The following is a 27,873-nucleotide window of genomic DNA, read 5'->3' as shown; positions in this document are numbered from 1 at the left end:
CTAACCACTGTGCCACCGTGAGTTATTGGTGTCATCTCCACTAGTGTGGACAAGTGATTTGATCAAGGTTACTAAAATCCCAAAGGCTTGTGATGGGCTAAACAGAAAAAGATTGCTTTGGATGGGGACTCAGCAATGGGCGATCACTAAGTTCGTTCAACAGTAAAGACACATTTTCTAATGTACAGGGTTGTTGGGACATAGAATTAATTTGTCACAATGAGCATTAGAGGCAAAGACCGTTACATATTTTAAGGGAAAACCGTATCGACATTTATAGCAATGAAAATACAGAACAGTGGGTTTAGACTTGGATTACTCAAGCATTGAGCTGGTACTATTGCGATGGACCCAACAGTCCCATTCTATGATGTAAATGTCCAAGGTTCTATTTTAGAGAAATAAGGGTCGGAATTCTCCCAAAAGAATTCTGTGTCAAATTTGCGTGAAAACTGGAGTAATTCACGCTGATTTTTTCAGTGGGAGTTCAGAAAAGAGGGGGTGATTCTCCCATCGCGACCCACAAATGTTCTGCTGTGTCGGATCGGGAGATGCGCATGCCGGCCATTTTGCAGGATTCACCCATGCGTTCCCAATGCATGCGCATCTCCCAAAGCTGGAGAACAATCGCAGTCGGGACCATGCTGGAAACCAGCAGGAAGAGAGGTAAGTGATTTAAATCTTTTTGTAATGTATTTGAAATCTATTTTAAATGTGATTATCGGGCCCGGCACGGAACTTGCTGGCCCAATAGCATCTCCCACCCCGCCAGGAGTATTTCACTCCGGTGGAGTTGACAGTAGCTCCCTACGTTCGGGGAACTAGTGGGAGACCCCGCTGAAGTGAAGGGGGGGCAATCAGACACCCCAGGGGGTGCGGTGGCAGGGGGCGTAGTGCCTCCTGAGCATGGGAACCCTGGCAGTGCCAGCCTATGCCCCTGGCACTGCCCAAGGGGCAAAGTGCCCATGTCCAGGGGGCATCTTGACACTGCCCATCGGGCATCAGGCAATGCCAAGAGGCGGGGCCTATTGTGGACGGGCCATGGGGGCGATCGGTGGGGGTGGGGGGGTTCCACTGCCACTCTGCATGGGGATCAGTCTGGGATGGAGATCAGCGATCAGGGTGGGCTGGAGGGGTGGTGGTCTGCAGGGGGAGGGGGGAGCTACCTTCCAGGTGGGGGGGGGGGGGGCGGGGGGGCTGCCTCCCGTCGGAGGGGTCTGCCTCCAGGGGAGGGGGGGTAAGCGGGGGTGGGGAGGGGGGTTCTGCCAGGCTGAGGGCGGTGTGGGAATCGTCACTGCTGGATGCGGGGGGCTGGACATGGGGGCGCCCCGGGACAGTGAGGGGGGGGGGGGTTGGGGCTGGCCTGGGAATTGTCGTGGGAGCAGCGATTGGGCCGTGGGGGGGCAGGGGTGCTGGAGGGGTAGCAAGGGACTTGCTGGTCCCTGGCTGGCCAGCAAACGGGGAATCTGACAGATTGGGGCCACTGCGCATGCGCAGAGTTCCAGAACTGTCAGACTCCGACGCAAATAGGCCCCGCTCCCTCAGTTTTTAATGATATTCAAGATTGTGACCTCTGCAGTGCAGAGTGGGGAGAATCGCGTCTGAACTCCCACTGAAAAAACAGTCGTGATCTAGACCAGTTTTCTCGCCAATTCAGCACTTTCGGGAGAATCGTCCCCGGAATCTCCCACACTCTGTGCACTGCAGGGTCACCATTGTGAATATCATTAAAATTCAGGGGACAGGGCCTAATCCCACTGGAGAGGCCGAAATCAGTGCGCTGAGCGGGATACTGCGTAAGCACTGATCTGTCAGGGCCGGGATTGGCGCACGCGCAATGGCCCCGCACTGACGGCCCCCCGATTGCTGGCCAATTCGATCACTGGCCAGCCCCATGACCCCCGCAATGCCGGTTCTCCGCTCCCCCATGGCCCGATCACTGGCTCCCCAACCATCCCCGAACCTCCCCTCCTGGCTTGCCCTCCAGGCCCCCCTGATTCCCCACCCCCACAGTCTCAGGCCCCCTCCCCCGCATTCCTGACCCCCCCCAGCCCACCCGGATTGTCCTTCCCCCACTGATCCTCTCTGCAGTGTGGCAGCGGGACCTCCCCACCCCCACCTATTTCCCTCACCAGGCCCCGCCCCACAGATTCCGTCTCCATCAGCCCCCGCCCCCGAGGCCTTGTTCCCCCATTGGCCCCACACCCTGGCACTGCCCTACACCCAAGGGGCAGTGCCAGGGGGCACAGGCTGGCACTGCCAAGGTGCCAATGTCCAGGGGGCACCCCCACCGCCCGACCCTCTGAGGGCACCGATTTCCCCCCCCTTCACGTCAGCGGGGTCAGGTTGCTAGTTCCCCGAAAGTGGGGAGCTATGCAATCCCCGCTGGAGTTAACCACTCTGGGGGGGCGGTAGATGCTCGCAGAGACTTCAGTCCCGGATCCGCTAATCATGTTTAAATTAGATCAAAATGACCATTTAAATGGTCTTTGTGCCTCCCTGCCGATTTCCGGCGTGGATGTGACACCCCCGGAAATCCGACACTGAGAGATGCAATCGGGGCGGGATTGCATGTGTGAATCCCGCAAATCGACCGACGCGAGAATCTGCCGGCTCGCTGCACTAATGTTTTTGGGAGAATCGCCCCCAAGATTTTGGGAAAATAAGATTATTTCATAAAGGAAATTATCAAAGTTAAAAATGGGGCAGTTTAAGAATGAGAGGACAGACAAGAGGACAGGCAGAAGTAAGAGTAATTCTGAATTCAACGTCACTTGCGATTTTATTCATTAAGTTAGGAATTAAGATTCTTTACGTCCTATCTCATTTCACTGACCCGTACGTACCTTCCAGCATTGAAAGCAGCATAACCACCATATCCTTTTGGAGATCCATTAACTCCTTCAGTAGCTCGATTTGACTAGAATCCTGGAAATTATAATATGCAGACACTGCAGTAAGTCATTACATTAATTTTGTCAAATTTCTAGGATCACAATTGAATGTCAAGGATCAAGAAATGGTACAACGCTGTGAAGAAATGGCAGAAAACACTTTATACATTTACTGTCCATTCTCAATCAGCAAATTATTCGGTCAATTTACACTAATTTCTTTGAAAAACACTCTATTTTATTGTAGATTTCCGTGTTAAATATTCCCTTAGTTCTTCAGATCTTTCTGTCCTTTAGAAACAGTAAGAAGTCTCACAACACCAGGTTAAAGTCCAACAGGTTTATTTGGAGCTTTCAGAGCGCCGCTCCTTCATAAGATGAGTCGGCGTGAAGGTGCAGTGCCCCGAAAGCTCGTGATTCCAAATAAACCCGTTGGACTTTAACCTGGTGTTGTGAGACTTCTTACTGTGCCCACCCCAGTCCAATGCCAGCATCTCCACATTATGTCCTTTAGAAATACATTGCCTGGAGATAACACATGATCTGAGGCTGGAATCGATACCAAAATATCCCAAAATTTAGTTGGGCACCTACTCACTGACCTGGGACAGTTTCATCTGCATGTGGGCAAAGACATGAAGAAAGCCAACCACTGCATCCCACAGCCTGCTGTGTGCCAGACTCTGCTGATTCCCAGTACAAGGGCCCTACAGGAGGTAAAGAGAATTTAGTACAATTCTAGTATCATTTTTATTGTATGAGTTGACTATTAAATCTGGGACCTTTGAAACTAGAGTGGCGGTTCTCAATCTTGTGGCAGAATCTTGAATGACAGAGGTCAGGTTTTTTTTTCAGCTGATTTACACGCTCAACTCTGAGGCAGATGGTCAAGATTCACTGTGGAACTTCTGTTCAGAACCGATGCTGACCTGCCAGAGGGGATCAAGTCAAGATAGCTCACCCTGTACTCAAGTATCTGACACTTTAAACCACACCAGCAATGTACCTGATCTTACTTATGTCAAGGCTATGTGAATCTTTACAATCTTATTTCTTTGTCAGCTAAGGAATAGATTTGGAGACACAAAGGCCAATTTTAACTTGAGGCACACACTAAGCAGAGTGTAGGAGGTGCTCACCTGTTGTTCTGCAGTGTGTCACAAGCCACTTGAGGCTCGGGTTCTCATTGCCTTACGACAGACAAGTCGCTCTTTCTAAGAGGCAGAACAAGCCAAATCATAGAATCATAGAAACCCTACAGTGCAGAAGGAGGCTATTCAGCCCATCGAGTCTGCACTGACAACAATCCCACCCCAGGCCCTATCCCCACAACCCCACACAGGTACCCCGCTGATTCGTCTAACCTACATAAACCCGGGACTCTAAGGGGCAATTTAGCATGGCCAATCAAACTAACCCGCACATCTTTGGATTGTGGGAGGAAACCGGTGCACCCGGAGGAAACCCACGCAGACACGGGGAGAATGTGCAAACTCCGCACAGACAGTGACCCAAGCCGGGAATCGAACCCAGGTCCCTGGTGTTGTGAGGCAGCAGTGCTAACCACTGTGCCATCGTGCCGCCCCAATGGCCTCATTCTGTGCTGTACGATTCTAGTAATGGCTATAAAGGTTAAAATTTGATTTGATTTGATTTATTATTGTCACATGTATTAACATACAGTGAAAAGTATTGTTTCTTACGCACTATACAGACAAAACATATCATTCATAGAGAAGGAAATGAGAGAGTGCAGAATGTAGTGTTACAGTCATAGCTAGGGTGTAGAGAAAGATCAACTTAATGCAAGGTAAGCCCATTCAAAAGTCTGACAGCAGCAGGGAAGAAGCTGTTCTTGAGTCGGTTGGTACGTGGCCTCAGACTTCTGTACTTTTTTCCCGAAGGAAGAAGGTGGAAGAGAGAATGTCCAGAGTGTGTGGGGTCTTTAATTATGCTGAATTATGCTTAACTATGCAGAACAACAGGCGAGCACCTCCCACACTCTGCTTGGTGTGTGCCTCAGGTTAAAATCAGCCTTTGTGTCTCCAAATTTATTCAAATTTGGATGACATTTCGAATCGTTGTGGTCTATACGTTCCTGAATCTAGATGACCAAAGGGTGACCTAATTAGGTCTTTAGGATGATGTAAGGGATTCAGGAATGGGGGGATAAAAAGATTTTCTCCAATAGGGAAACCAGAACAATCATAAAAGAGCTGGACGATTTAGACGTGAAATCAGGAAGATTTTTTACAAATAGTGAAAATTTGGAACTCTCTCCCTCAAAAAGCCATTGATGCTGGGTAAACTGAAACATTTAACAGATTGAGGTTGATAGATGGTGATGGTTTCAAGGAAAATGTAGCTAAACCAGATAACTACAGTTGAGGACAGATTAACCATGATTTGATGAAATGGCAGTACAGACTTGTAAAACTGTAATGTCCTAACCATGTTAGAGGTTCTGGGTTTTAACAGGAAGAAAGGAACATCGTTTGCACATGCGGATTCAAAGTAACAACAGTAGATTTATTGAAGAGCTGTCCCTCTGCTCTGCACAAAGTATAAACACCCGAATGACATCACCATCAAAAAATGTGATCAACTCTGAAAGCAACCTGAAATCCTTTTAAATAAATAACAGGAGCTGAATGGCCTTGTATTATATTCTGAATTTTTCCCTATTAAATATTAAACATTATATAACTGTTCTGGCAACAGAAACAATAAATTAATTATTGGGGCTATTATGTTCCTGGAAAATTGTTTGACAGATCATTATATAAGTCAATGAAGTGAGTCACATTGAAAAGCATGACAATGTCAATGTATGATAATCACTCCGATTTTGCAGTCAGCAGTAAATTATGCAATGCCCTTCATTACGCTTACAGCTAACCACTGATTTTTTAATGGGCTTTGAAGTTTCAATTTGCAGGTAATGAAAGATCTGATATAAAGTGAGTTATTTACATGGTTTTCTGGGATCTATGTGAACAGGGAAGGCAGCATTGTATCTGCTCAACCGATCAGATTGAAAGACTCTTACTGAGTGATGGAGAACCTATAGTGTGTGAGTAGTGTAAGATGGAATATTTAATCTGATGTAAAATCTGATACTGAAAGCAAAATAGAGAGAGGGAATGAAAGATAGAGATAAAAGCGACAAAGGAAAAGTTAAGTACAAATTTTGAGTTTTTAATTTTTTAATAATCTCCAAGAATAAATAAAATCTGAAGGAGTGAGAATACACACTTGCAAAATGCAAATTTCAGTTCCAGTTTTACAGGGTGGAATTTTCCCATCCCGACCACCATGGGAATCGTAGCATGGGTGGGGGGGGAGGGCGGGGAGGGGGGGCTGACCATGCAAAGGTCCGTTGATCTCGTGGGGGATTTTCCGGTCTTGGGGCGAACGTGGCTGGAAACTCCCGCCAATAATGACTAAGATTACACCTGAATGGAGCATCCCAACATTTTCTGATATCATGGCCGGACTTTTACCACCCCGCCCGCCAATCAGGAATCGGAGTGGGCAAGGGGCGGACAATACAAAGAACAAAGAACAATACAGCACAGGAACAGGCCCTTCGGCCCTCCAAGCCTGTGCCGCTCATGTACCCACTAGACCATTCTTTTGTATCCCTTTATTCCCGAATAGAAATATCCGTTGACCTCGGGCAGGATTTTACGGTTTCGGGATGAGCGAGACCGTAAAATCCCGCTCTCTGAGTGAATATTTAATGTGTCAGCACCACAATATCATGTGCTTCATGTTTGAATTCCAAATCTCTTGATGAACCGTTTTGGTAGGGCTGGGTGAATCGGACAACTTCCTTTAACTTGCACTTTAACTGGAGGTTGCTGTCTGAATCAATCCTCACTGATAGCCTCTGCATTATTGATCTGCCACAAAAAACCAAGTAAGAAGTCTCACAACACTAGGTTAAAGTCCAACAGGTTTCCTGTTGGACTTTAACCTGGTGTTGTGAGACTTCTTACTGTGTTTACCCTAGTCCAATGCCGGCATCTCCATATCATGACAAAAAACCAAGGCCATTATGGTGAAAATAGTGCACAGTTTATAATTCACATCTGGTCACTACACAAGTCTAATTCTGGAGTAGTCCTGACTCTCCCTTGATTCTACCTGAATGTATTCCGTAAGTGTGTTGAACACTTGCTTTGCCACATTGATTGCCTTTGAGAAATTGCGCTGTCCCTGTTCGTCAATGATGTCCTTCCCAGAATAAAACCAATAGAAATCACTGATTGATTCCTGGAAACAAGACAAAAAAACATTGGTCATAATTTTGGACATCCAGTGTAAAGTATCTTCAAAGGTACACATGTTGCTCCAATATCTGAAGAGTTTAATGTGCTTTCCAAGCCTTGGATTATGTGTTAAATCAGAGGTCACTGTTTTTCCTAGTATTTCAGCATACCCGTAGCAATGTGCAGGTTTATTCCATATGGGTAAGCTGTTTCGTAGTCATTCCACAACTGAGAAGGCAATCAGAGGCAAAACTGAAAATAATACTGCTCAATTATTTCATAAATTGCTAACAACCCACTTGTTGAGTTTGATCCTAAAAAGCCTGGGCGATTCTCGAATGTTTTTGTTGTGCTCATCAGTTGAGGTACAAAGTGAGGGAGAACTAACCTACCCAGGAGGGCAAGTGTTACTTAGCTGTAATGGCATTCTGCTTTGGCACTGTCATGCGTAGGAAATGCAGTAAAATGTTAAAGAGGAAAAAAGTGTTTGCAATGTGCAAAAGATCTATCAACGTCTAAAGTAAGATCATATATGATAATATTCTGCACAGTGATCCTTCGTAATTAATCTCTAGCCATCAGTGGTACATTTGTACATTTTCAGTATTCTCTACTTTTATTCCCATAGTAGCTGAGTCATTCTGGATGAACTGGGAATGTCGTATAAACTTAAGTATATGGCCCAATCTTCCTCTGGGCTCAGGAAATCCCAACCTGTGTACTTATGCGGTTCGCAAGCTGCACATCCAACTGGTGGGTGACTTAGAACCATTTAATGTGCCATTTTGTCTCTTTTTGACACCAGGGTCGGGGTCAGTTTGCGAACCATGCTGGACTGTGTGAGGGGTGTCAGTGTGGAATTGGGCCAGTTAGAAGAGCCATCTGGAATTTCCAAAACAATATCCCATCTTCCCAACAGGGTTTAAAGCCCCCTAAACCCATGCCAGTCCATGCATCCTCTTTAGATTGCCCGTGCCACCTCTTTGCACTCTCCCCCAACTCCACCCCCCCCCCCCCCCCCTCCCCCCCACACCCGGCCACCATGTATCCTCCATAGCTCCTCACCCAGTATGGTCTATGTGGAGTCCACAGGTTCCAGGCAATATCAGTAGACAATATTTTACATTTGTTAAGGGGAAAAAAACCTCGCAGCATCTAATTAAAGCCTGCATACCATTGCTTCTGAAAAAAATTGCATTCTGTGAGGTGAAAATAAACATTGCAATACTTGTAATCTTATCAGCTGTGTCAACAATCCAGAAACCATCTCAAAGGGATGATCTATTATTAAACTTCTTCAAATTGGCATTCCTTCTTCGATGAATGGATGCGCTGAAACGTATTAGCTTTTGAAAGGTAGCCAATCATTGATGATGGCCACAGCTACTCAAACAATAGTCTACTCTCCGGAAAGGAAAGAACAGGAGGTGCTCATTTCAGCTTCAAACCATAGTGCCTATCAATCAATGTAAGGTAGCAAGGCATTAGATTTCTACCAAGTGTCAAAACCAGTTTTTTTAGAAAATCAGCCAAGCCGTTTAAATCACAGTATAAATGATGACGGGAAGGTTAACAGGGCATTTTGTAACATTTTTCACTATATTTGGGTGCTTTCTCCATTGGAAAAGCACTGTAATGCATGTGGACAAATTCACAAGGTTGGCCAATGTAAGGGTCAATTTACCTTTAAAATTCATAGAAACATAGAAACTAGAAGCAGGAGTAGGCCATGGAGCCCTTTGAACCTGCTCCACCATTTATTTTGATCATGGCTGATCATCGAATTCAATATCCTGATCCCCCCCACCACCCCCCCCCCCCCCCCACCCCCCCTTCCTCACATATCCCTTGATCCCTTTAGCCCCAACAGCTATATCTAATTTCTTCTTGAAATCAGACAATGTTTTGGTTTCATTTAAATTCTGTGGTAGTGAATTCCACACATTCACCACCCTCTGCATGAAGAAATTTCTCCTTGCCTCAGTTCTAACCTTTATCCTCAAACTATGATCCCTAGTTCTGGACTCCCCCACCATTGGGAACTTTCTTTCTGAATCTACCCTGTCTAACCCTGTTAGAATTTTTAAAGTTTCTACGAGATCCCCTCTCCCTCTTGTGTGTCAGTCGCTGAAAGTAAGCGTGCAGGTACAGCTGGCAGTAAAGAAGGCAAATGGTATGTTGGCCTTCATAGCAAGAGGATTTGAATATAGGGATAGGGATGTTTTGCTGCAATTGCGCAGGGCATTGGTGAGGCCACACCTGGAGTATTGTGTGCAGTTTTGGTGTCCTTATCTGAGGAAGGATGAACTTGCTATAGAGGGAGTACAGTGAAAGTTTACCAGGCTGATTCCTGGGATGGCAGGTTCGTCATTTGAGGAGAGACTAAGTCGGTTAGGATTATATTCACTGGAGTTTAGAAGAGTGAGAGGGGATCTCAAAGAAACTTATAAAATTCATCTATGCATTTGTCTCACTTTCCCCACTGATCAATATACTCTGAGCAGGCATCAATAACGTTCTTTCTGATGCAAGCCAAGCCTTAGGAATTTGGGAGCAACTCTTGAATTACTCCTAACGAAGGGAAAAAGTTGTGAATGTAGCATATTTGCAGCAACAGATATCATACCTGTTCACTCCCTGGGCCAGTTTTAGGAGCATGGGGTAAAGGTAGCACTCACTTCAGTCACGGTAACCCATTATGTGCTCAATTAACACACGTGCTGGCTTTCATGCACAAAGAAAATTTGATAAATTACTGTCTACTACACAGCTAACATTCACTGCACAAATACAAAGTAGGGAGACTAGTTGTTCTGCTTAGCAACATTATAAAAATGTATTTTTGAACGTATACCCATCAAAACATGTAGTGAGTATAGTAATTCTTCTACCCACAGTTTTTATCATTCAACTTCTTAGAATCTCCACAGTGCAGGAGGAGGCCATTCAGCCATCAAGTCTGCACCAACCCTCCGACAGAGCATCTTACCCCAGGCTCTATTCCTGTAAGCCCAGGTAGTTAACCCGCTAACCTCTTTAACGTAGATATTTTAGGACAGTAAGGAGCAATTAAGCATGGCCAGTCCAACTAACCTGCAGATCTTTGGAGTGTGGGAGGAAACCGGAGCACCCGGAGGAAACCCACGCAGACACGGGGAGAAAGTGCAAACTTCATACAGGCAGTGAACCAAGCCGGCAATCGAACCCAGGTCCCCGGCGCTGTGAGGCAGCAGTGCTAACCCACTGTGTCACCCTATTTGTCTTTTCACAATTTGTCTTTAATTATTTTGTGTTTGATTACAGGGCCAGTCGATGTTCATAGACTCACAATACATCTTTTGTTTCATCAAGGGATCCTGGGCTGACTATCTTTTATAATCCAATGAGCATTTTAAATTAACTCAATGCAAAACAGTGTATTATCAAATGAGAATAATTCTGAGTCTTCGTCAAAACTAAGGCTAGTGACAGGGAAGCAAACCAGGCGGAGAGACTTGAAACTAAAAGGGATTTCAATGTGAATCTAAAAGCCATTTTTATAACTCTTGTTTTGCAACCAACATAAGGCGTGATTAAAAATATCAAAAGTAAAAGTTAATCAAAGAAAATCTCTTAAGGGACTTCAATAATCAAGGAAAGAAAAGAATGGGAGGGATGCTGACTAAGTACATAAGCAAAATACTGCAGATGCTGGAAATCTGAAATAAAAACAGAAACTCAGCAAATGTGGAAGGAAAAGCAGATCTCAGGTCTGTGGCCCCTCATCAGAATGTTCTCATGAAAGGTCACCGACCGGAAACATTTATTCTGCTTGTTTCTATATTTGCAGAGCAGGATGAGGGAAGTGCCAGAGGAGAGCAACCAAGGTGGTAAAGGTATTGAAAAAGGGGCAATTTTAAAACTGACTAACTATCAGGTATATTGGTGATTGGGCAGGTAGATTGGAATACATTGTACATGGCCCACACTCATCATGTAACAAAGCATGCTAATCTCTCACAAGTGACGCGATTGGAAAGGGAGGTTCAAATATCCACAGCGTTGCACTCACCAGAGATAGCAGTGCCCCATTTCATTTCCATCAGGGTACATTTCGAGCAATGTGAGGCCCTCTCTCCAGGCCGGCTGAGGGGGGAGGTTCATTCAAAACCCCCAGATTCAGAAATACCAGGAGTGCTCCATAAGAAGTTCTGGGGCTCTGTTCCCCCCCACTCTTCGCCGACTTTGCGGGGGAATATTCCATTGGTTCCCCAACTGCCACCTGACTTAGCCTCCGCGTCCCAGGCTGTTTGATGTCAGCGATGTGGAGATGCCGGCGTTGGACTGGGGTAAACACAGTAAGAGTTTTAACAACACCAGGTTAAAGTCCAACAGGTTTATTTGGTAGATAGCAAATACCATGGCATTTGCTACCAAATAAACCTGTTGGACTTTAACCTGGTGTTGTTAAAACTCTTACGATGTCAGCGATGCCAGGTTGAGTGGGAGCCACGTCTGGTTCTTTTTAAGTTCTTTCATGGAACATAAGGATCACCGGCTAGGCCGCCATCTATTGCCTCTAAAGATTGCCCGGGTGTTAAAATGCAGGGCTTTGTGCAATCACCCAGAGTTAAAATTGGAGCTTATCGCTGGAATTCCCGGGCCTCCCTGCAACGTTTTACTCGGTGGTGTGCCATTGGCCAGCGATGGGATCTTCCAGTCCCGCTGCTGTCAATGGATTTCTCATTGATTCCACCCAACGCCAGTGGGAAACACACGGTCGGGGTGCGCCGTTGGCAGGGCCAGATGATCCCGCTGGCGCAAAGAGCTGGGAGATCACACCCAGTATCTTTTTACGGTAGCAACTTCAACAAGATTCAGAAAATTGGAAGATATGTTCACTCATTAAGTTCTAATTAACCCAGGAGTTAGACACAGTGGTGTTTATACTTGACCAGCCCCCACCAGAAAGCAGATGGGATAAAATCAGTTAAAATCAGGTGGGTGACTCACCCACCAATTAATGTCGCACTGTCTTCTATTGTGACCTGCATGTCTGAAGATGGTTTCCGGGATTTTACTGCCACGCCCTTTGCGGAATTGGGGCGGGCGCGTCTCGCAGAGCGGAATTCTCCATTGGCCTCGGGCGGGATTTTACGAGCCTCACCCCAGCGAGGTCATAAAATACTGGCCAATGGGTCGTTCTTTAAATATGCAGTTGGTGCCATTGGGCTGGGGCTACAATTCAAATTGGCTTACAAAGTGAAGTCAGTGTGATCTAGGATAAAATGCTGCGGATGCTGGAATCTGAAACAAAAACAGAAAATGCTGGAAAATCTCAGCAGATCTGACAGCATCTGTGGAGAGAGAATGGAGCCAACGTTTCACGTCTGGATGGCCCTTTGTCAGAGCTGCAAGAGCTCTGACGAAGGGTCATCTAGACCTGAAACGTTGGTTCAATGTGATCTACCTGGCCTGCTGAAGATAGGGTGATGCAATGTGAAAACAGAAGGGCCACTTAAGGTGAGTTTTTTTTGTTAGTCAACAAGGAGCAGATTCCTGGGTTCCAGAAGAATTAGGCCTTCCCTGTGCTGGGTTACCCACTTCCTGCAAAAGTCCTTCCTAAATCCTGAGCCTCCTGAATGCCCCATTTGCCAGTCAGGTGTCACGTCTCACCTGATTAGCACAGTCAGCAGGCAGGGAGCACGCAGACAAGTCCTGGGGATTCCAATGGCCCAGGACCCCCATTGCTGAGATTGAGCACACTTTGCCACTTACCCAATTCCAACTCCTGGGAAAAATAGGGACTATGGTGAGTACCATCTAATTTTCACTTGTTTTTGCACATTCCCTGTACATATACGATCCGCTCTGACCCAAATTGAAGATGCGTACATATGTTTGACAGACAGTACCTGAACTCTCAAGAGGTAGTCCACAGTTGAAATGATGATATTTACTGTCGTGTTGTTGCCCGTCTGGGTTCGTAGATAATTCTGGAAATCTTTAGACAAAGAAATCAGAGTTTAATGAATGAACAGGGATCCAAAATAATGTACATTCCATTGCCACAGTTCGTGGGCAGGTAATGTATAGCAAGTCTGCCACTAATCAAATACAGACCCAAAGATAACGGGGTGAATTTTCCCATTCCGCCCGCTGCGAGAATCTTAGCGGGCGGTGGGGGAGGCACCTCGGAACGGTCCATTGACCTCAGAAGGGATTTTCCAGTTTCGGGGTGAGCCCAGCTGGAAATTCCTGCCCAACAAGAGCTCAATCTGGAGCATTCAAAATATAGCCTGCTATCTTCACTTTTTTTGCATTAATTTTCTATCTGGGGGGGGTGGGATGAGAGTGCTTATCTCCACGTGAGGGTAGCTCTCGTCAGAATGGTACATGGGAAGTTTTGCCAATTTCGTTTATTGAGATCTTATTATTTTTGTGTGGAGGAAAGTTTAGCTGCCTTGTTATTTTTTTGTGCATGGGAAATCTTGATATTTTACAGTGTCACAAAAACTTTCTGATGGTCTTTTTCAGTAGGCAGATGGTGCCACTGACTTGTGCACATTGGGATCTCGCATCTCGTGTACATTGACAGTCTTGGTAATTTGTGTCAGGGAGTTTGCCTCTTTCTGTGAGTGTGTTTTCACCATATTGTGTAAGCTGGTCTTGTGTTTTAATGTTAGGATCTTGCAAGTTCATGCTTTGCGTTACATGATGTTATGTAATGGGCTGTTCGGGTTTTCTGTGCGAGTGGGAAGATTTCCATTTTGTGTGATCATATACGACCAATGCCTGGTCTTTGAAACACGTGTCTGGCTTCCAGCCCCCGGGAGGTTGGATTTTCCCGGATTCTACCGGATTTTCATCATGGTTTCAATGTCAATGAGTTTAAAGTTTATAAAGTTTATTTATTAGTGTCACAAGTAGGCTTACCTTAACATTGCAATAAGTTACCATGAAAATCCCCCAGTCGCCACACTCTGGGGCCTGTTCAGGTACACTGAGGGAGAATTTAGCATGGCCAACGCACCTAACCAGCAGGTCTGTTGGACTGTGGGAGGAATCCGGAGCACCCGGAGGAAACCCACGCAGACACGGGGAGAACATGCAGACTCCACACAGACAGACAGTGTCCCAAGCCCGGAATCGAACCCAGGTCCCTGGCGCTGTGAAGCAGCAGTGCTAACCACTGTGCCAACGCGCCACCCATAGTTTATCAGTCAAAAGGTAAAAAGTGAATTAAGTGTGATACCGATCGCCGTTAGTTTTTCCAATTGTGGCGTGAATGCGCTGTTCCACGTCCAGAGAACACATGCAGCCCTTGAGTTACACACCTGAGTTGTGACCTTCACAGAGCAGCTGGAGAAATCGAAAGAGGTCACACGTGAACTCATCATCCTGCATCACCTTCTCACCTACAAGATGTCAGTGATAGCGAGAGTGCAGTGCGTCAGTATCAGGAGCCTGGCATGTGCATCCTAAATCTAAAAGCTTTTGCACACTTTTCATTCAATTACAACATCCCACCTATTTTTTCCCCAATTGTCGCTAATCATAGCTACTGTTCTATCAGAAGCCCACACAGTGCACTTCACAGATAGAGAACAAATGAAAACAGCCACGTACAAAATATGCCGACCAAAAAATGAAATCTGGAAAGACACAAAACAAAAGAAAACTATTTTAGAAGCTGACATGGCTGTGGCCAATATTTATTGATTTTCTTAAAATCACGTATTTAAATCTATAGTCAAGATGGTCTTGCGGATGTGTGTGAATGAATTTAAAATATGGGTGCAAATGCCCAGATGATAGAAGATCATTTTAAAGTTTCCTTGAATAATAAAACAAAGGGCTGTCCTTCTGTAACCCTTCGCTGGTGGCATATCAGGACAGGAGGTCTAAACAGCATTAATTTGGTTGATCCTTTAGTTTGAGCTGTGATTACTCGAGCTTCAACAGCAACGATGCTGCAAAAGCTAGGTTCAGCAATGTCGCCATCCCTTGCTAACTTGGCTAATTACAGCTAAGTGTAAGAAAGCAGACAAAGATAGTTACGAGTGACAAGAGGAACTCCAGCTCTTCGATGTAAATTATGCCTAATGTTCTTTATTCCACAGCTGAGGTTGGATCCAGTGTGTCGTGAAGCTGTTTAAGTTTGAATGCGGATTGGAATATCTGAGTATCGCTTCTTAACGCAAGCTTAGATAAAAGTGCTGGAAAAGCCTCGAACCGTATTCCAGGTTCAAACGCCCAAAGTACATTTTATAAACCAGTGTGTCATTCACCTTAAAAATTATTTCTTAATATTGAAATCTAATTTGGCTGAATTTAGGCATGATCTAAAAGAGGGAGTAATTAATAGGGACAGTCAAAAATGTGAACACTTGCATAAGACACTTGACGGGAGTGCAACATACAACTATGAAGTAAAACTTGCTGATTAAGGAAGCAGATCTCAATATATTTTAATAATCTAGGAATCGTGGAGTTTCCCGTAACAGTGTCTAAGGCCAAGTTAAGTCCACCAGCATAACCCTAACTCACAGAAAATATTTTAATTAGAATCATAGAATCCTTACAGTGCAGAAGGAGGCCATTTGGCCCATCAAGCCAGCAATGACAACAATCCCTTCCAGGCCCTATCCACATAACCCCACATATTTACCCAGCTAATCCCCCTGACACGAAGGGGCAATTTTGCACAGCCAATCAACCTAGCCCGCACATCTTTGGCGTGTGGGAGGAAACCCGAGCATAGAATAGAATAGAGTCATAGAATCCCTACATTGCAGATGGAGGCCATTCGGCCCATCAAGTCTGCACCAAGCACAATCCCACCCAGGCCCTATTCCCGTAAACCCACATACCCACCCTGTTAATCCCTGACGCTAGAGTCAAGTTATCATGGCCAATCAACCTAACCTGCGCACCTTTGGACTGGAAACCCACGCAGACACAGGGAGAACATGCAAACTCCGCACAGTCACCCAAGGCCAGAATTGAACCCGGGTCTCTGGCGCTGTGAGGCAGCAGTGCTAGCGATTGTACTACCGTACTGCCCAAATTCTCAAATATGGTTGGATAATTGAACATTGTTAAAAGTTAATTACTAAAGTCTGATTTCACCCCTGCTCCACTGAGTTCCAGGGCTCTGCTGTGCTGCCTGAGGGAGTTACTGAGCAAACATTAAGCAGCTCTCCATGGGATGAAAGGCAAACCAAACAAAGACTCATTGCCAGATCACTGTTGTACTCCCTGGTGATCAACTGAATAGTGACAAAGTCCAACAGCAAGTCAACCTCGTGCCTCTCAGAATGCACATGGCCCAACCATAAGTTTAAGTTTATTTATTCGTGTCACAAGTAGGCTTACATTAACACTTCAATGAAGTTACTGTGAAAATCTCCTAGTCGCCACACTCCGGTGCCTGTTTGGATACACTGAGTGAAAATTTAGCAAGGCCAAAGCACCTAACCAGCACATCTTTCGGACTGTGGCAGGAAACCAGAGCACCCGGAGGAAACCCACGCAGACACGGGGAGAACGTGGAGACTCCGCACTGACAGTGACCCAAGCCGGGAATCGAACCTGGGTCCCTGGTGCTGTGAGGCAGCCGTGCTAACCAATGTGCCACCATGAAAATGAGAGAAGCATCAAAGGTTTTTATACTATGGCAATAAGATTTGATGGTGGGTTCAGAAATGTAAATTTCATAAAGTGTCACCTTGACGTGTGGAAGTCTTCAAATTAACAATCACACAATATTCACACTGTCACCAACCACAGGAGTGGAGGGAAGAACACCTGAGCTCGGTCTCAATTTTCAATCAGTGGGACTGGTTACTGGAATCAAACTTGTTAGGCTGTGGCCGTTAACCATGTTAATACTTCTAAAATATGAAGAGCACAGACAAGTCATGGCTGATCGAGAAAGCTGTATGGCTTTATGACTTCACATGGGACTTTTCAGATGTAAACTGCGGATGGAGTACAGTAAGTGAAACAACGATGGAGGGAAAAGAATAACAAAAGGTACTGATGGTTATTTGAATGTGAATTCAATTACTGACTAGACTTGAATGACCTGGGGTGAAAAAGCATACTGGATCCAGAAACATTGGGAATTATATTTGTTCTGTGGCCTGTAATTTGCACGCAACGTGGGATTGTTGTAATAGGATAAAAATGGGACCGGAACTTCAGCTGAGTTTCTCCCAACCTCTCACCCAACTTCAGTGAAAGATTGCTGGAAGCTCTTTGGGAATGGCGTAACAGCGAAGCTTCTTTCATGGAGTGTAAAGCACACCCAAGAGGGAAAGCAAATATGTCAACTGCTTCTGAGGTCAAAGGTCAGTTTTACTTTGGGTGTGCGCATCGCTGGCTCAGCCAGGATTCATTGCCCATCCCTAGTCACCCTTGAGAAGGTGGTGGTGAGCCGCCTTCTTGAGCCGCTGCAGTCCATGTGGTGTAGGTACACCCACAGCGCTGTTAGGGACAGGATCCCAGGATTTCATATTTCATCCAGGAGCCAAGGTCTGAAACTCACCCCTGTGATATCGATGCATTTTCTAACTGATCTGAACCCCAGGTTGTCTGACATCGCAACTGTGGGATTTTTCCACAGATTTCCAACAAGGTGCGGAGAGATTCTGATCTTTATTAAACCATTTTTTTTCTCATTGGGCGTGAAGAATCAGTCGTCAGCATTCTATCCTTTTGTGGAATCCATGAAAATAGTCCTATTCAATTTTGGGAAAATGTGACTTTGTCGACTGCACCTCTTCATCTGGTCAATGGAAGTTTACCCACGCAAAACTATGTCTGCACTGTGGAGACTTTAACTGAGAACTATAGAATCTCTACAGTGCAGAAGGAGGTTATTCGGCCCATCTAGCCTGCACCGACAACTATCCCACCCGGGCTCTAACCCCACTACCTCACGCATTTACCCTGCTTATTCCCCTGACACTAAGGGGCAATTTAGTATGGCCAATCCACCGAACCAGCACATCTCTGGACTATGGGAGGAAACCGGAGCACCCAGTGGAAACCCATGTGGAGGAATCCACACAGACAGTCATCTGAGGCCGGAATTGAACCCGGGTACTGTGAGACAGCAGTGCTAACCACTGTGCCACCGTGCTGACCAATCCTTTCCTGGGACGAATAGCGCCGGTGCGTGTTACAAAGCGTTATTTCATTTCTGCAACCAGTATGCAATTCTGATTCCTGCAGTTTTTTTATTTAGTGGGCTTACCCTAAGGAGCCAAAGCTATACAAATGCCCTCTGCAATAAGCCTGAACTTTACGTTGCAAGGTGTGCAAAGGAACCCGGTGGCAAACAGAAGGTATAGAGTATAACACACAATAAAATCACACAAAGAATGTCATCTGCATCACCACAAATAATCAGCGCCATTGCACATCAGTTTTTAAAGCAACTGAAAAATTAAATCGGGTGCAAAATCGAACACTAAAAGTCCTTTAGTCATTACTTGCACATTGACAGGTGCAGCCATAAAGCCACATTGAATACACAACAAGTACTACAGTAACTGTACACCACACTTTGGCACATCCAACCACTGCATAACTATGCCACTTTTAACGGCTCACAGTTCTTACATCTAGTGTGCCAGTTACTGTGCAAATCCTGAGAGAGAGGCAAAACAGACGTGAGGTTGGCTAAAAAGGCTTAAACTTTTTCTAAAGCAAAGAAACAAACAGAAATATATGTTTTCTTTTTTTTTCATTTGGCAACTATGCACAATGTCTAAAGAGTGCAGAATTGGCAGGAGTTCAGGACCTGTACAGTGCTGACACAAGGTAACAAAGGAAACGGCAGAGTTATAATTACCGCGCTCATGAGTCATGACTGAGGACGGGGGGAGGGAAGGGGGAGACAGAACAATTGAAATCAAAAGAAAAAAAGATGAGATTAGGTAGTTAGAAATTATGCTCAACTTCATTCTAAATTTTACAAGAATTGGGTAGGTTGCAAGAGGGGAGGGGGAACAGAATCGTAAAAAGTCACACAAAAATAAAACCATATATTAAAAAAACAATTCCACACATCTCCTTGGTTTCCATCTAACTAAGGGTTTATGTTATGTGAAACAAAAAAAGGTACTTTTCAATAACTAACAAATCCTGTGTTTATCTTAACATTTATTTATGCAATGAATTAAAAATGAACAATTTAACACTCGATTTCTCTTTCCTTTTACAAACACACACACACACACACACACACACACACACAAATCCTACTGCACGGGTACACAGTTTAAAACATTCTGCTGTTGGAAAAATACTTGAAAAATCAGTGCGATTGGAAGGCTTGATCACTTCTTATTTAACACCTGATTCTAGCATCTGCTGAAAATCTAATTTAGTTGATTGCCATTGGTAAGTCGTGGCGTGTATTTCAAAGAGGGGGTGGTTTTGCTTCCATGAAGACAACCCTTTCTTTGGTACGTCTTTAACACAGTCACGTGACAAAACAAGGGAACAAGCGATAGATATGGCGTGACAAAATGGCTGTGACTGTGGGATGATGGTCAAGAGAATTACAAATGGAGGATGTTTCAACATCGAGTGGACCAAATAAAAAATTAACAATCACAACATTCGGAAATGGAAAATGCAGCAGTATGATTTGCTTGTACGCAAGCTAAAGAGAGACTTCCGGATCAAGTACATTTGCATTGGTAAACGTTTTTAGCGTAATTAAGCTCTTGATCTCGTGTCTATAAAGGATGCCTCTTAAAAAGACTTGCTGGATACATCAAGAGTTGGATTAAGCAGAATATTTTCGTTGCTGAAAAAGTAACACGTTTAATCTTTTGATAATTGAATTTGATCACTGCTTTTGCATTGTGAATATATTACATGACCTTTATCGGTTGGTTTGGAGAATAACAAGAATTCAGAAAGGACTTCCCACACCTACAGCCCACAAATTACCATTTGTGATCACACACCATATGACATTCGTCCAACTGCTATTTTAACGGTGTAATTTACCATTGTATTTTCAGGTACAATGGATGAATTACACTTCTAAAATAGCAGATAGAGGACTGGCATACAAAGGGGCTCATCTCGCAAGTAGTACAGTGGAACAGAAGTAGATCATTCAGCCCTTTAAACCTGTTCTGCTATTCATTGGTTTCATGGGCATTCTAACTCCTTCTAGTCGCCTCCGAGACGAGCAAAAATCTATTTATTTATATTGAAAATGATTCATTGATTAATCATTTAATATGTTTTGTGCTTCTATCATCCTTTGCGTGAGGAGAGTTGCGTAACTTCTTTGCTAAGTGGTTGGGCTCTGAATTCAAAATTCTATCCCTTTGTCCTTTACTCTCCCAATGGCAGTAATTGATTCTCTCAATCTAATGAACCAATTCCTTCAAAAGTTCTGAAAAAAAACCTCGGTCCATCCCCTAGTCCTGCCTCAGAGTCCTGATGGCACTTTGATAACTATGTGCTGCGCCCCTTTGCCCTTTCTATGGTGCAGTGCCCAGAACTATACACAGTACTCCAATTGTGATCTAAGAAACCTCCTTCTCTTTATATTCCAGCCTCCTGGAGATAACGGCTAAATTTTTGATTTTCTTTTCACACTTCACCACTATTCATTTGTGGGACATGGGTGTCACTGGTTGGCCAGCATTTATTGCCCATTCCTTGGAGGGCAATTGAGAGTCAACCACATTGCTGTGGCTCTGGAGTCACATGCAGGCCAGACCAGGTAAGGATGGCAGATTTCCCCCTCTAAAGGACATTAGTGAACCAGATGGGTTTTTCTGACAATCGACAGTGGTTTCATGGTCATCAGTAGATTCTTAATTCTAGATTTTTTTTTATTGAATTCAAATTCCACCATCTGCCGTGGCGGGATTTGAACCCAAGTCCCCAGAACATTAGTTGAGTTTCTGGATCGATAGTCTCACAATAATACCATTAGGCCACCGCCTCCCTTCACTTTGGTGATCTGCATACGTGGATCCCAAAATCTCTCCTGACCTCCACTGTTCTTAACTTACACAATTTAAAAAAATACTTGGATCTATCCTCTATTTTTGGTCCAAAATAAATGACCTGCAATGAAGTCATATGCCACAGTTTTGGCCACTCGACTTCCTCTTTGTAATTTTAATGCAACAGTCTACACATTTCCAATGTCACCAATCTATGTGTCATCGGCAAACTTTGATGTGAGGCTCCCTAATCTACTCTCTAAGTTATTAATAAATATCGTGAAAATCTGAGGCCCCACCCTTTGTGTGACTCCACTACATGTGGATACACCCAATATCTTACTCTCTGTCTTCTATCGTTTCTAACAAGGTAAGTCATCTTCTAATAAGGTAAGTAATTTGCCTTCAGTTCCACAAGCTATAATTTTAGCTAACTGTCTTTTAGGTGGAATCTTATTAGATATCTCCTGGTAGTCTGTGTAAACTGCATCTATCGATAAACCCATATTGACTCTCTCTCATCAACTCAACTTTTGCAAAAATGCTTGGTTTTTCTATCCTAAATTATAGATTCCAATTTCAAAGCAGATGTTAGACTAAGATGTCAATGATTTTCTTGTTTTCTCTCTCTCATCTTTGTTAAATAATGGAGTTACGTAGGAATATTGTATTTTAAAAGGGCAACTCCTGAATATAACAAGCTATGGAAGATTATGGTTAAAGCATCTGTAATTCCCTCACCTAATTCCTTCAAAGTCCTGGGTAGCAACCATCAGGTCTTGAGGATTTGTCACTCTTTAGAGTCACTAAATTCTGTAATACTGTTTTCTCTCTTAAGTTAACTTAGTGAGTGCCAGTTTTTGATTTGCTATTACTTTTCCTGAAATATCAAGCACATTATCCTCTTCCTCCACTGTAAAGACTGACGCAAAGGGCAACATTTTCCCATCCCACTACATCCCACCACAGGAATTGTAGTGGGCAGGGGTGGACTATGCAAAGGTCCATTGACCTTGGGCAGGACTTCCGGCCTTGGGGCGAGCGCGACCGGAAAATTCCGCCCAAAGTAATTGTTCAACAAGTCTTACATTTACAACATTAACCACTTTTGTTTTTGAAGGGCTCAAATTAACCTTGACTATCTGTTATCCTTCGAAGAAAACAGTAAAAGCTTTTTGTGCTGGTCTTGATATCCCTTACAACTTTCTTTCTATAATCCCTTTTTGCAGCTGTCTATCTTATTTGACTTGTTTTGCTGCTTTTTTAATGTCTATCCCAATTCACTGGATCTACATGTTCTTTCCTTTCATTTATGTTATTTACAGAAACATAGAAAATAGTAGCAGGAATAGGCCATTCAGCCCTTTGAGCCTGCTCCGCCATTCATTATCATCGCTGATCATCCAACTCAATAACCTGATCCCGCCTTCCCCCCATATCCTTTGACCCTTTTGCCCCAAGAGCTGTATCTAAATCCTGCTTGAAGACATGCAATGTTTTGGCCTGAACTATTTCCTGTGGTAGCGAATTCCACAGATTTACCACTCTCTGGGTGAAGAAATTTCTCCTCACCTTAGTCCAAAAAGGATTACCCCTTAACCACTGGCTCTGAACACCCCCAACATCGGGAAAATCTTTCCTGCATCTGCCCTTTCTGGTCCATAGAACCAAAGAAAATTACAGCTCAGAAACAGGCCTTTTGGCCCTTCTTGTCTGTGCCGAACCATTTTATGCCTAGTCCCACTGACCTGCACTTGGACCATATCCCTCCACACCCCTCTCATCCATGAACCCGTCCAAGTTTTTCTTAAATGTTAAAAGTGACCCCGCATTTACCACTTTATCCGGCAGCTCATTCCACACTCCCACCACTCTCTGCGTGAAGAAGCCCCCCCTAATATTCCCTTTAAACTTTTCTCCTTTCACCCTTAACCCATGCCCTCTGGTTTTTTTCTCCCCTAGCCTCAGCGGAAAAAGCCTGCTTACATTCACTCTATCTATACCCATCAAAATCTTATACACCTCTATCAAATCTCCCCTCAATCTTCTATGCTCCAGGGAATAAAGTCCCAACCTATTCAATCTCTCTCTATAACTCAGCTTCTCAAGTCCCGGCAACATCCTTGTGAACCTTCTCTGCACTCTTTCAATCTTATTTACATCCTTCCTGTAACTAGGTGACCAAAACTGTACACAATACTCCAAATTCGGCCTCACCAGTGCCTTATATAACCTTACCATGACACTCCAACTTTTATACTCGATACTCCGATTTATAAAGGCCAATGTACCAAAGGCACTCTTTACGACCCTATCCACCTGTGACGTCACTTTTAGGGAATTCTGTACCTGTATTCCCAGATCCCTCTGTTCAACTGCACTCTTCAGAGTCCTACCATTTACCCTGTACGTTCTTCTTTGGTTTGTCCTTCCAAAGTGCAATATCTCACACTTGGCTGCGTTAAATTCCATTTGCCATTTTTGAGCCCATTTTTCTAGTTGGTCCAAATCCCTCTGCAAGCTTTGAAAATCTTCCTCACTGTCCACTACACCTCCAATCTTTGTATCATCAGCAAACTTGCTGATCCAATTTACCACATTATCATCCAGATCATTGATATAGATGACAAACAACAATGGACCCAACACCAATCCCTGCGGCACACCACTAGTCACAGGCCTCCACTCAGAGAAGCAATCCTCCAGGGTCCTATTAGGATTTTATAGGGTTTCTATGAGATCCTCCTTATTCTTCTGAACTCTTAACCAACTCAATCTCTCTTCAAATGTCAGTCCCGCCATCCCATCTGCTGTTGATCGTTTGAATTGGTGAGTGGACCTCTTGCTCTTTAGGGTAAATACTGGTCCTGCATTATAATTACTAATGTTTTCAACACGTTCCACTTTTCAACTGCTGTTTTACCTGACCACTTTGGTGTCGTCAGTCTCTCTCTCATCCTGTTAAAGTTGGCCTTAACAAAACCTAGAATTTTGGTTAAGTTTTTTAGTAATTTGTAGGCTTATATTTTTAAATGACTCTTTGTGATGGGAGGAGAAAGGTGTTTGTAATTATTTGCAGGGTATCTTTTAAGACAATTTGTCTTTAATCCAGACTTCATTTCCATTCAAAGGCTGGCCTTTGAGTGGCAGGAGGCTCAGAAATAGTCACTGCTAAAGAGACCTGTCCCTTGAAGCTGACCATGAATGATATAAAGAAATAATTTGTGAATTTTAGTACAATCATTTATACTTTTTCTTTGCAAGCATGGGTGATTTTGACGCCTTTAAGTTGCAAATGCCTACAAAAATCCCAGAGATAAACTTTAGTCTCTGTCTGACTCTGGAAATGGATGAAAATGAGAAACCATTCTTGGTGATACAGAACCGTTAAGTTAAAGGTTGCCTTTTGTACAGTTGGGCTGGCAGACCTAGTGGGGTTCAACATTCAGTGACTGAACCTCTCTGGGCTTCTGCTGTCATAGATGCTTACAACTGCGGCATTGCAAATCCATCAATCTATTTTTCATGGTATTTTCAAAAAGAATATGCTTTTGATCAGACAGGCAACTTAATAAAATGACAATAATTCAGTGGTAGATCTTGTCGTTACAACTCTGTCTGAATACTGAATGATTAAAGTGCCTTACCAAATCCTTCTTAAAGGACTTTATTTTATTACATTCAAGAATGATTTATTTCTGAGCTTTTTAATGGAATGAGAAATTGAACGCACTTGTCAAGTTTTCTTTGTTTGAAGTGGTTCTGCAATTACTGTTGGTTTATGAAATATAATTGCAAAAAGGAAGCTAAACCCGTTATCCCACGTCCAGTTTTTCTGAAAAATTGTACAATTGACGATCAGTAAATACTTCCCTCTGGCTTCAATATAGCAACGTTTAATGCATTCATGTGAAATTCTTTCATCCCTGAAGGAGGGAATAATACATTTAAATCGAGACGTTTACACCTCTGTTAAGATAGTGGCAAAAGACATTCAGACAAATGCATTAAGGGTTTGCACGTTAGTTAGCATTCTATATCATAATAACAAATCAACAGTGCCTTTCTCCTTATCTGTAGTATAGAACTTATAGAAGTTGACTAGAGTACCATATGGTGCTTCAGCATATACCTGATCCCTCTTCTGTCACCATGCCAAGTCCTTCTGCTTTGTTTTGCCGTTCGAATGCATTTAGGTCGAGAACGCTGTGATCAACATAAATAAATAAATATTATCTTTTCTCTTCTCGACTTCCTCAGAAAAAAAACCATTAAAATGCAGGGTTTTAAAGGTAATGATATTAATTCATCCCACGGATAATTATGTTCTCAGCCACACTGCCAGATCGTGCTTTATCTTTTCATGTAGCATCACTCATGACAGACACAATTGCATATATTGAATGGTGTCACTTTCTAATTAAAAAAGAGACCCCAGGCTCCGAATGATGAATGTTGAAAATGTGGATCGGCCACTTAATATCTAACTTCAAACATTAGGGGGGAATTTTCCCATCCCATCCCGCTCGCCACGGGTATCGTTGCGGACGGGCTGGTGGGTTGTGGGGGCTGTGGACTATGCAAATGTCCGTTGCGGGATTTTCTGGGTTTAGGAGAGTGCGGCCGAAAAATCCCGCCCTAAGTCCTTTTTTAAAAAGTTATTAAAGGAAACGGTAAAACCAAGCCTGTAGTTAAAGGTTTTTCATCAACAAAAACAGAAAATGCTGGAAAATCTCAGCAAGTCTGACAGCATCTGTGGAGAGAGAATAGAGCCAACGTTTCGAGTCAGGATGACCCTTCATCAGAGCAGATTTTCCGCTTCTGTTCTGAAAGCTGTTAACTACTGAAGTACAATAGAGGTGAGGGGAAAACAGCCAGTTTGCATTAGGAGGAGATCATACATAAATATTATACATGGAATATATGGAAACATATAGAGACATCAAATTCATAAGCATTCACTAAAAATGGTTTGTGAACAGAAGGAGAGTTAATAAGCATTCTGCATATTGCTGACAAAAGTTATTTCTTACATGTTGCACCTAGTTATGTCAATACTAAAACCAGAAGAGGCAGGATATATGTGAACTGAAGGGTGGCATGGTGGCACTGCTGCCTCACAGCTCCAGGGACCCGGGTTCAATTCCTGGCTTGGGTCACTGTTTGTGTGGAGTTTGCACATTCTCCCCGCATCTGCATGGGTTTCCTCCGGGTGCTCCGATTTCCTCCTCCACTCCAAAGATGTGCGAGTCAGCTTCATTGGCCATGTTAAATTGTCCCTTAGTGTCAGGGGGACTAGCAGGGTAAATATGTGGGGCTAAGGGGATAGGGGCTGGGTGGGATTGCAAACTCAATGGACCAAATGGCCTCCTTCTCACTTGTAGGGATCCTGTAAAGAGGTCAAGCGTCGACAGGCAGACTGTCGTTGAACTACAGGAGGTGATTAGAGTGCAATGTACTGAACTGTTGCTGAACACTCTATAGTTTGCTCGCTCAAGCACTGATGTCGGACAGGCCTGAACATTGACTTCCAAGAACTGTCTAAGAAAGCACTTGTGAGAACACTGTCACCTGCATGGTGAAGACAACTGACAGATACACGTGATGGTTTGACAAGCAACTGTAGATGAAGATAGGGGTGGACTGTTCAGATTTTGTTTTCCCAAAGTGTTGTCTCCAGTGGGAAAAGCAGAGTGCAGTCCGCCAACTGCCTTTTCCCGCCATATATTTAAACACTTTGAAAAGTGCCATAGGGGACACTTTTTATTCACTTTCTGGGAAAAAGAGGTTGATTGACTATCATTAACAACTACCACATGATTAAACGGACACTTAAGCTAATTTCAATACAAACGTACATACGAATTAGGAGTCGGAATAGGCCATTCCGCCCCTCGAGCCTGCTCTGTCATTCAGTAAGGTCACGGCTGATCTGACTGTAACCTTAACTCCACATTCCCTCCTATCCCCAATAACATTTCACCCTATTGCTTATTTATCATGAACTTATCTAGCTCGCTGCCTTAAAAATATCCAATGGATCTGCTTGCACTGCCTTTTTAACTGCAGGAGAACACATGGTACCCTTACCTGCATGACTGCATGAGACCTGCGAGGCTCTGAAAGAATCCCACATCCTTCTTCTCTTTGAGACAGTCCAGCATTTTCTGCAGAAAATGAAAAGCAGATTCCATGTGATGGATTAATGACTGCAAGTCACAGTATTAACTTGCATCGAACAACACTTCCTATCATGGTCCACCATATTCAAAGGGGTCCGAATTATAATGGTGCTGTCATGGTTGGAAGGGCCTTCTGTGTATAAAGGATACCTTGGGTTTGAGGAAGTGCGATAATGATTCAGCGGAAGGTTATCATGGTTGCAAGGATAAAATCAGTAGGCGAGATTACGTAAACTATACTTCTATTGATTTCAGTACCATAGGCGAAGGGGTGATTTTATTGAGGTTTTTAGGATTCTCAAAGGAATTGAAAGAGGAGATACAGAGAAACATTTTCTGCTGGTCAGGGAAGTCAAGGACAAAGGGATATAGCATGAGAATCAGAGGCAGGCCATTCAAGAGAGAATTTAACAAACACTTTCCCACATTTACCGGCACGTCCGCCCCAATTTCGGGGGCAGGTGAGGCTCGGAGAACGGCATTCCCTCCCCGTTGGCCTCGGGCGGGATGGTACAAACCTCAGGCGGATGTGCCGGTAAAATTCCGCCCAAAG

General features: G+C 44.0%; 1 protein-coding gene across 1 annotated transcript in view; it reads right to left on the bottom strand.

Annotated features, from left to right (window-relative positions):
- ryr2a (ryanodine receptor 2a (cardiac)) overlaps positions 1–27,873 on the bottom strand; it is a 455,564-nt gene that overhangs the window by 49,455 nt on the left and 378,236 nt on the right. Inside the window, 8 exon segments of the mRNA XM_078230647.1 lie at positions 2,847–2,928; positions 3,497–3,601; positions 7,044–7,172; positions 13,063–13,151; positions 14,485–14,565; positions 19,011–19,028; positions 25,271–25,344; positions 27,229–27,305. Coding sequence (XP_078086773.1) covers positions 2,847–2,928; positions 3,497–3,601; positions 7,044–7,172; positions 13,063–13,151; positions 14,485–14,565; positions 19,011–19,028; positions 25,271–25,344; positions 27,229–27,305 — 655 coding nt within the window.

This window comes from Mustelus asterias, chromosome 15, assembly GCF_964213995.1.
Source record: "Mustelus asterias chromosome 15, sMusAst1.hap1.1, whole genome shotgun sequence".
NCBI classification, from domain to species: domain Eukaryota; kingdom Metazoa; phylum Chordata; class Chondrichthyes; order Carcharhiniformes; family Triakidae; genus Mustelus; species Mustelus asterias.
Note: the sequence above shows the minus strand (reverse complement) of the source record. Positions and strands in the feature narration are given on the sequence as shown.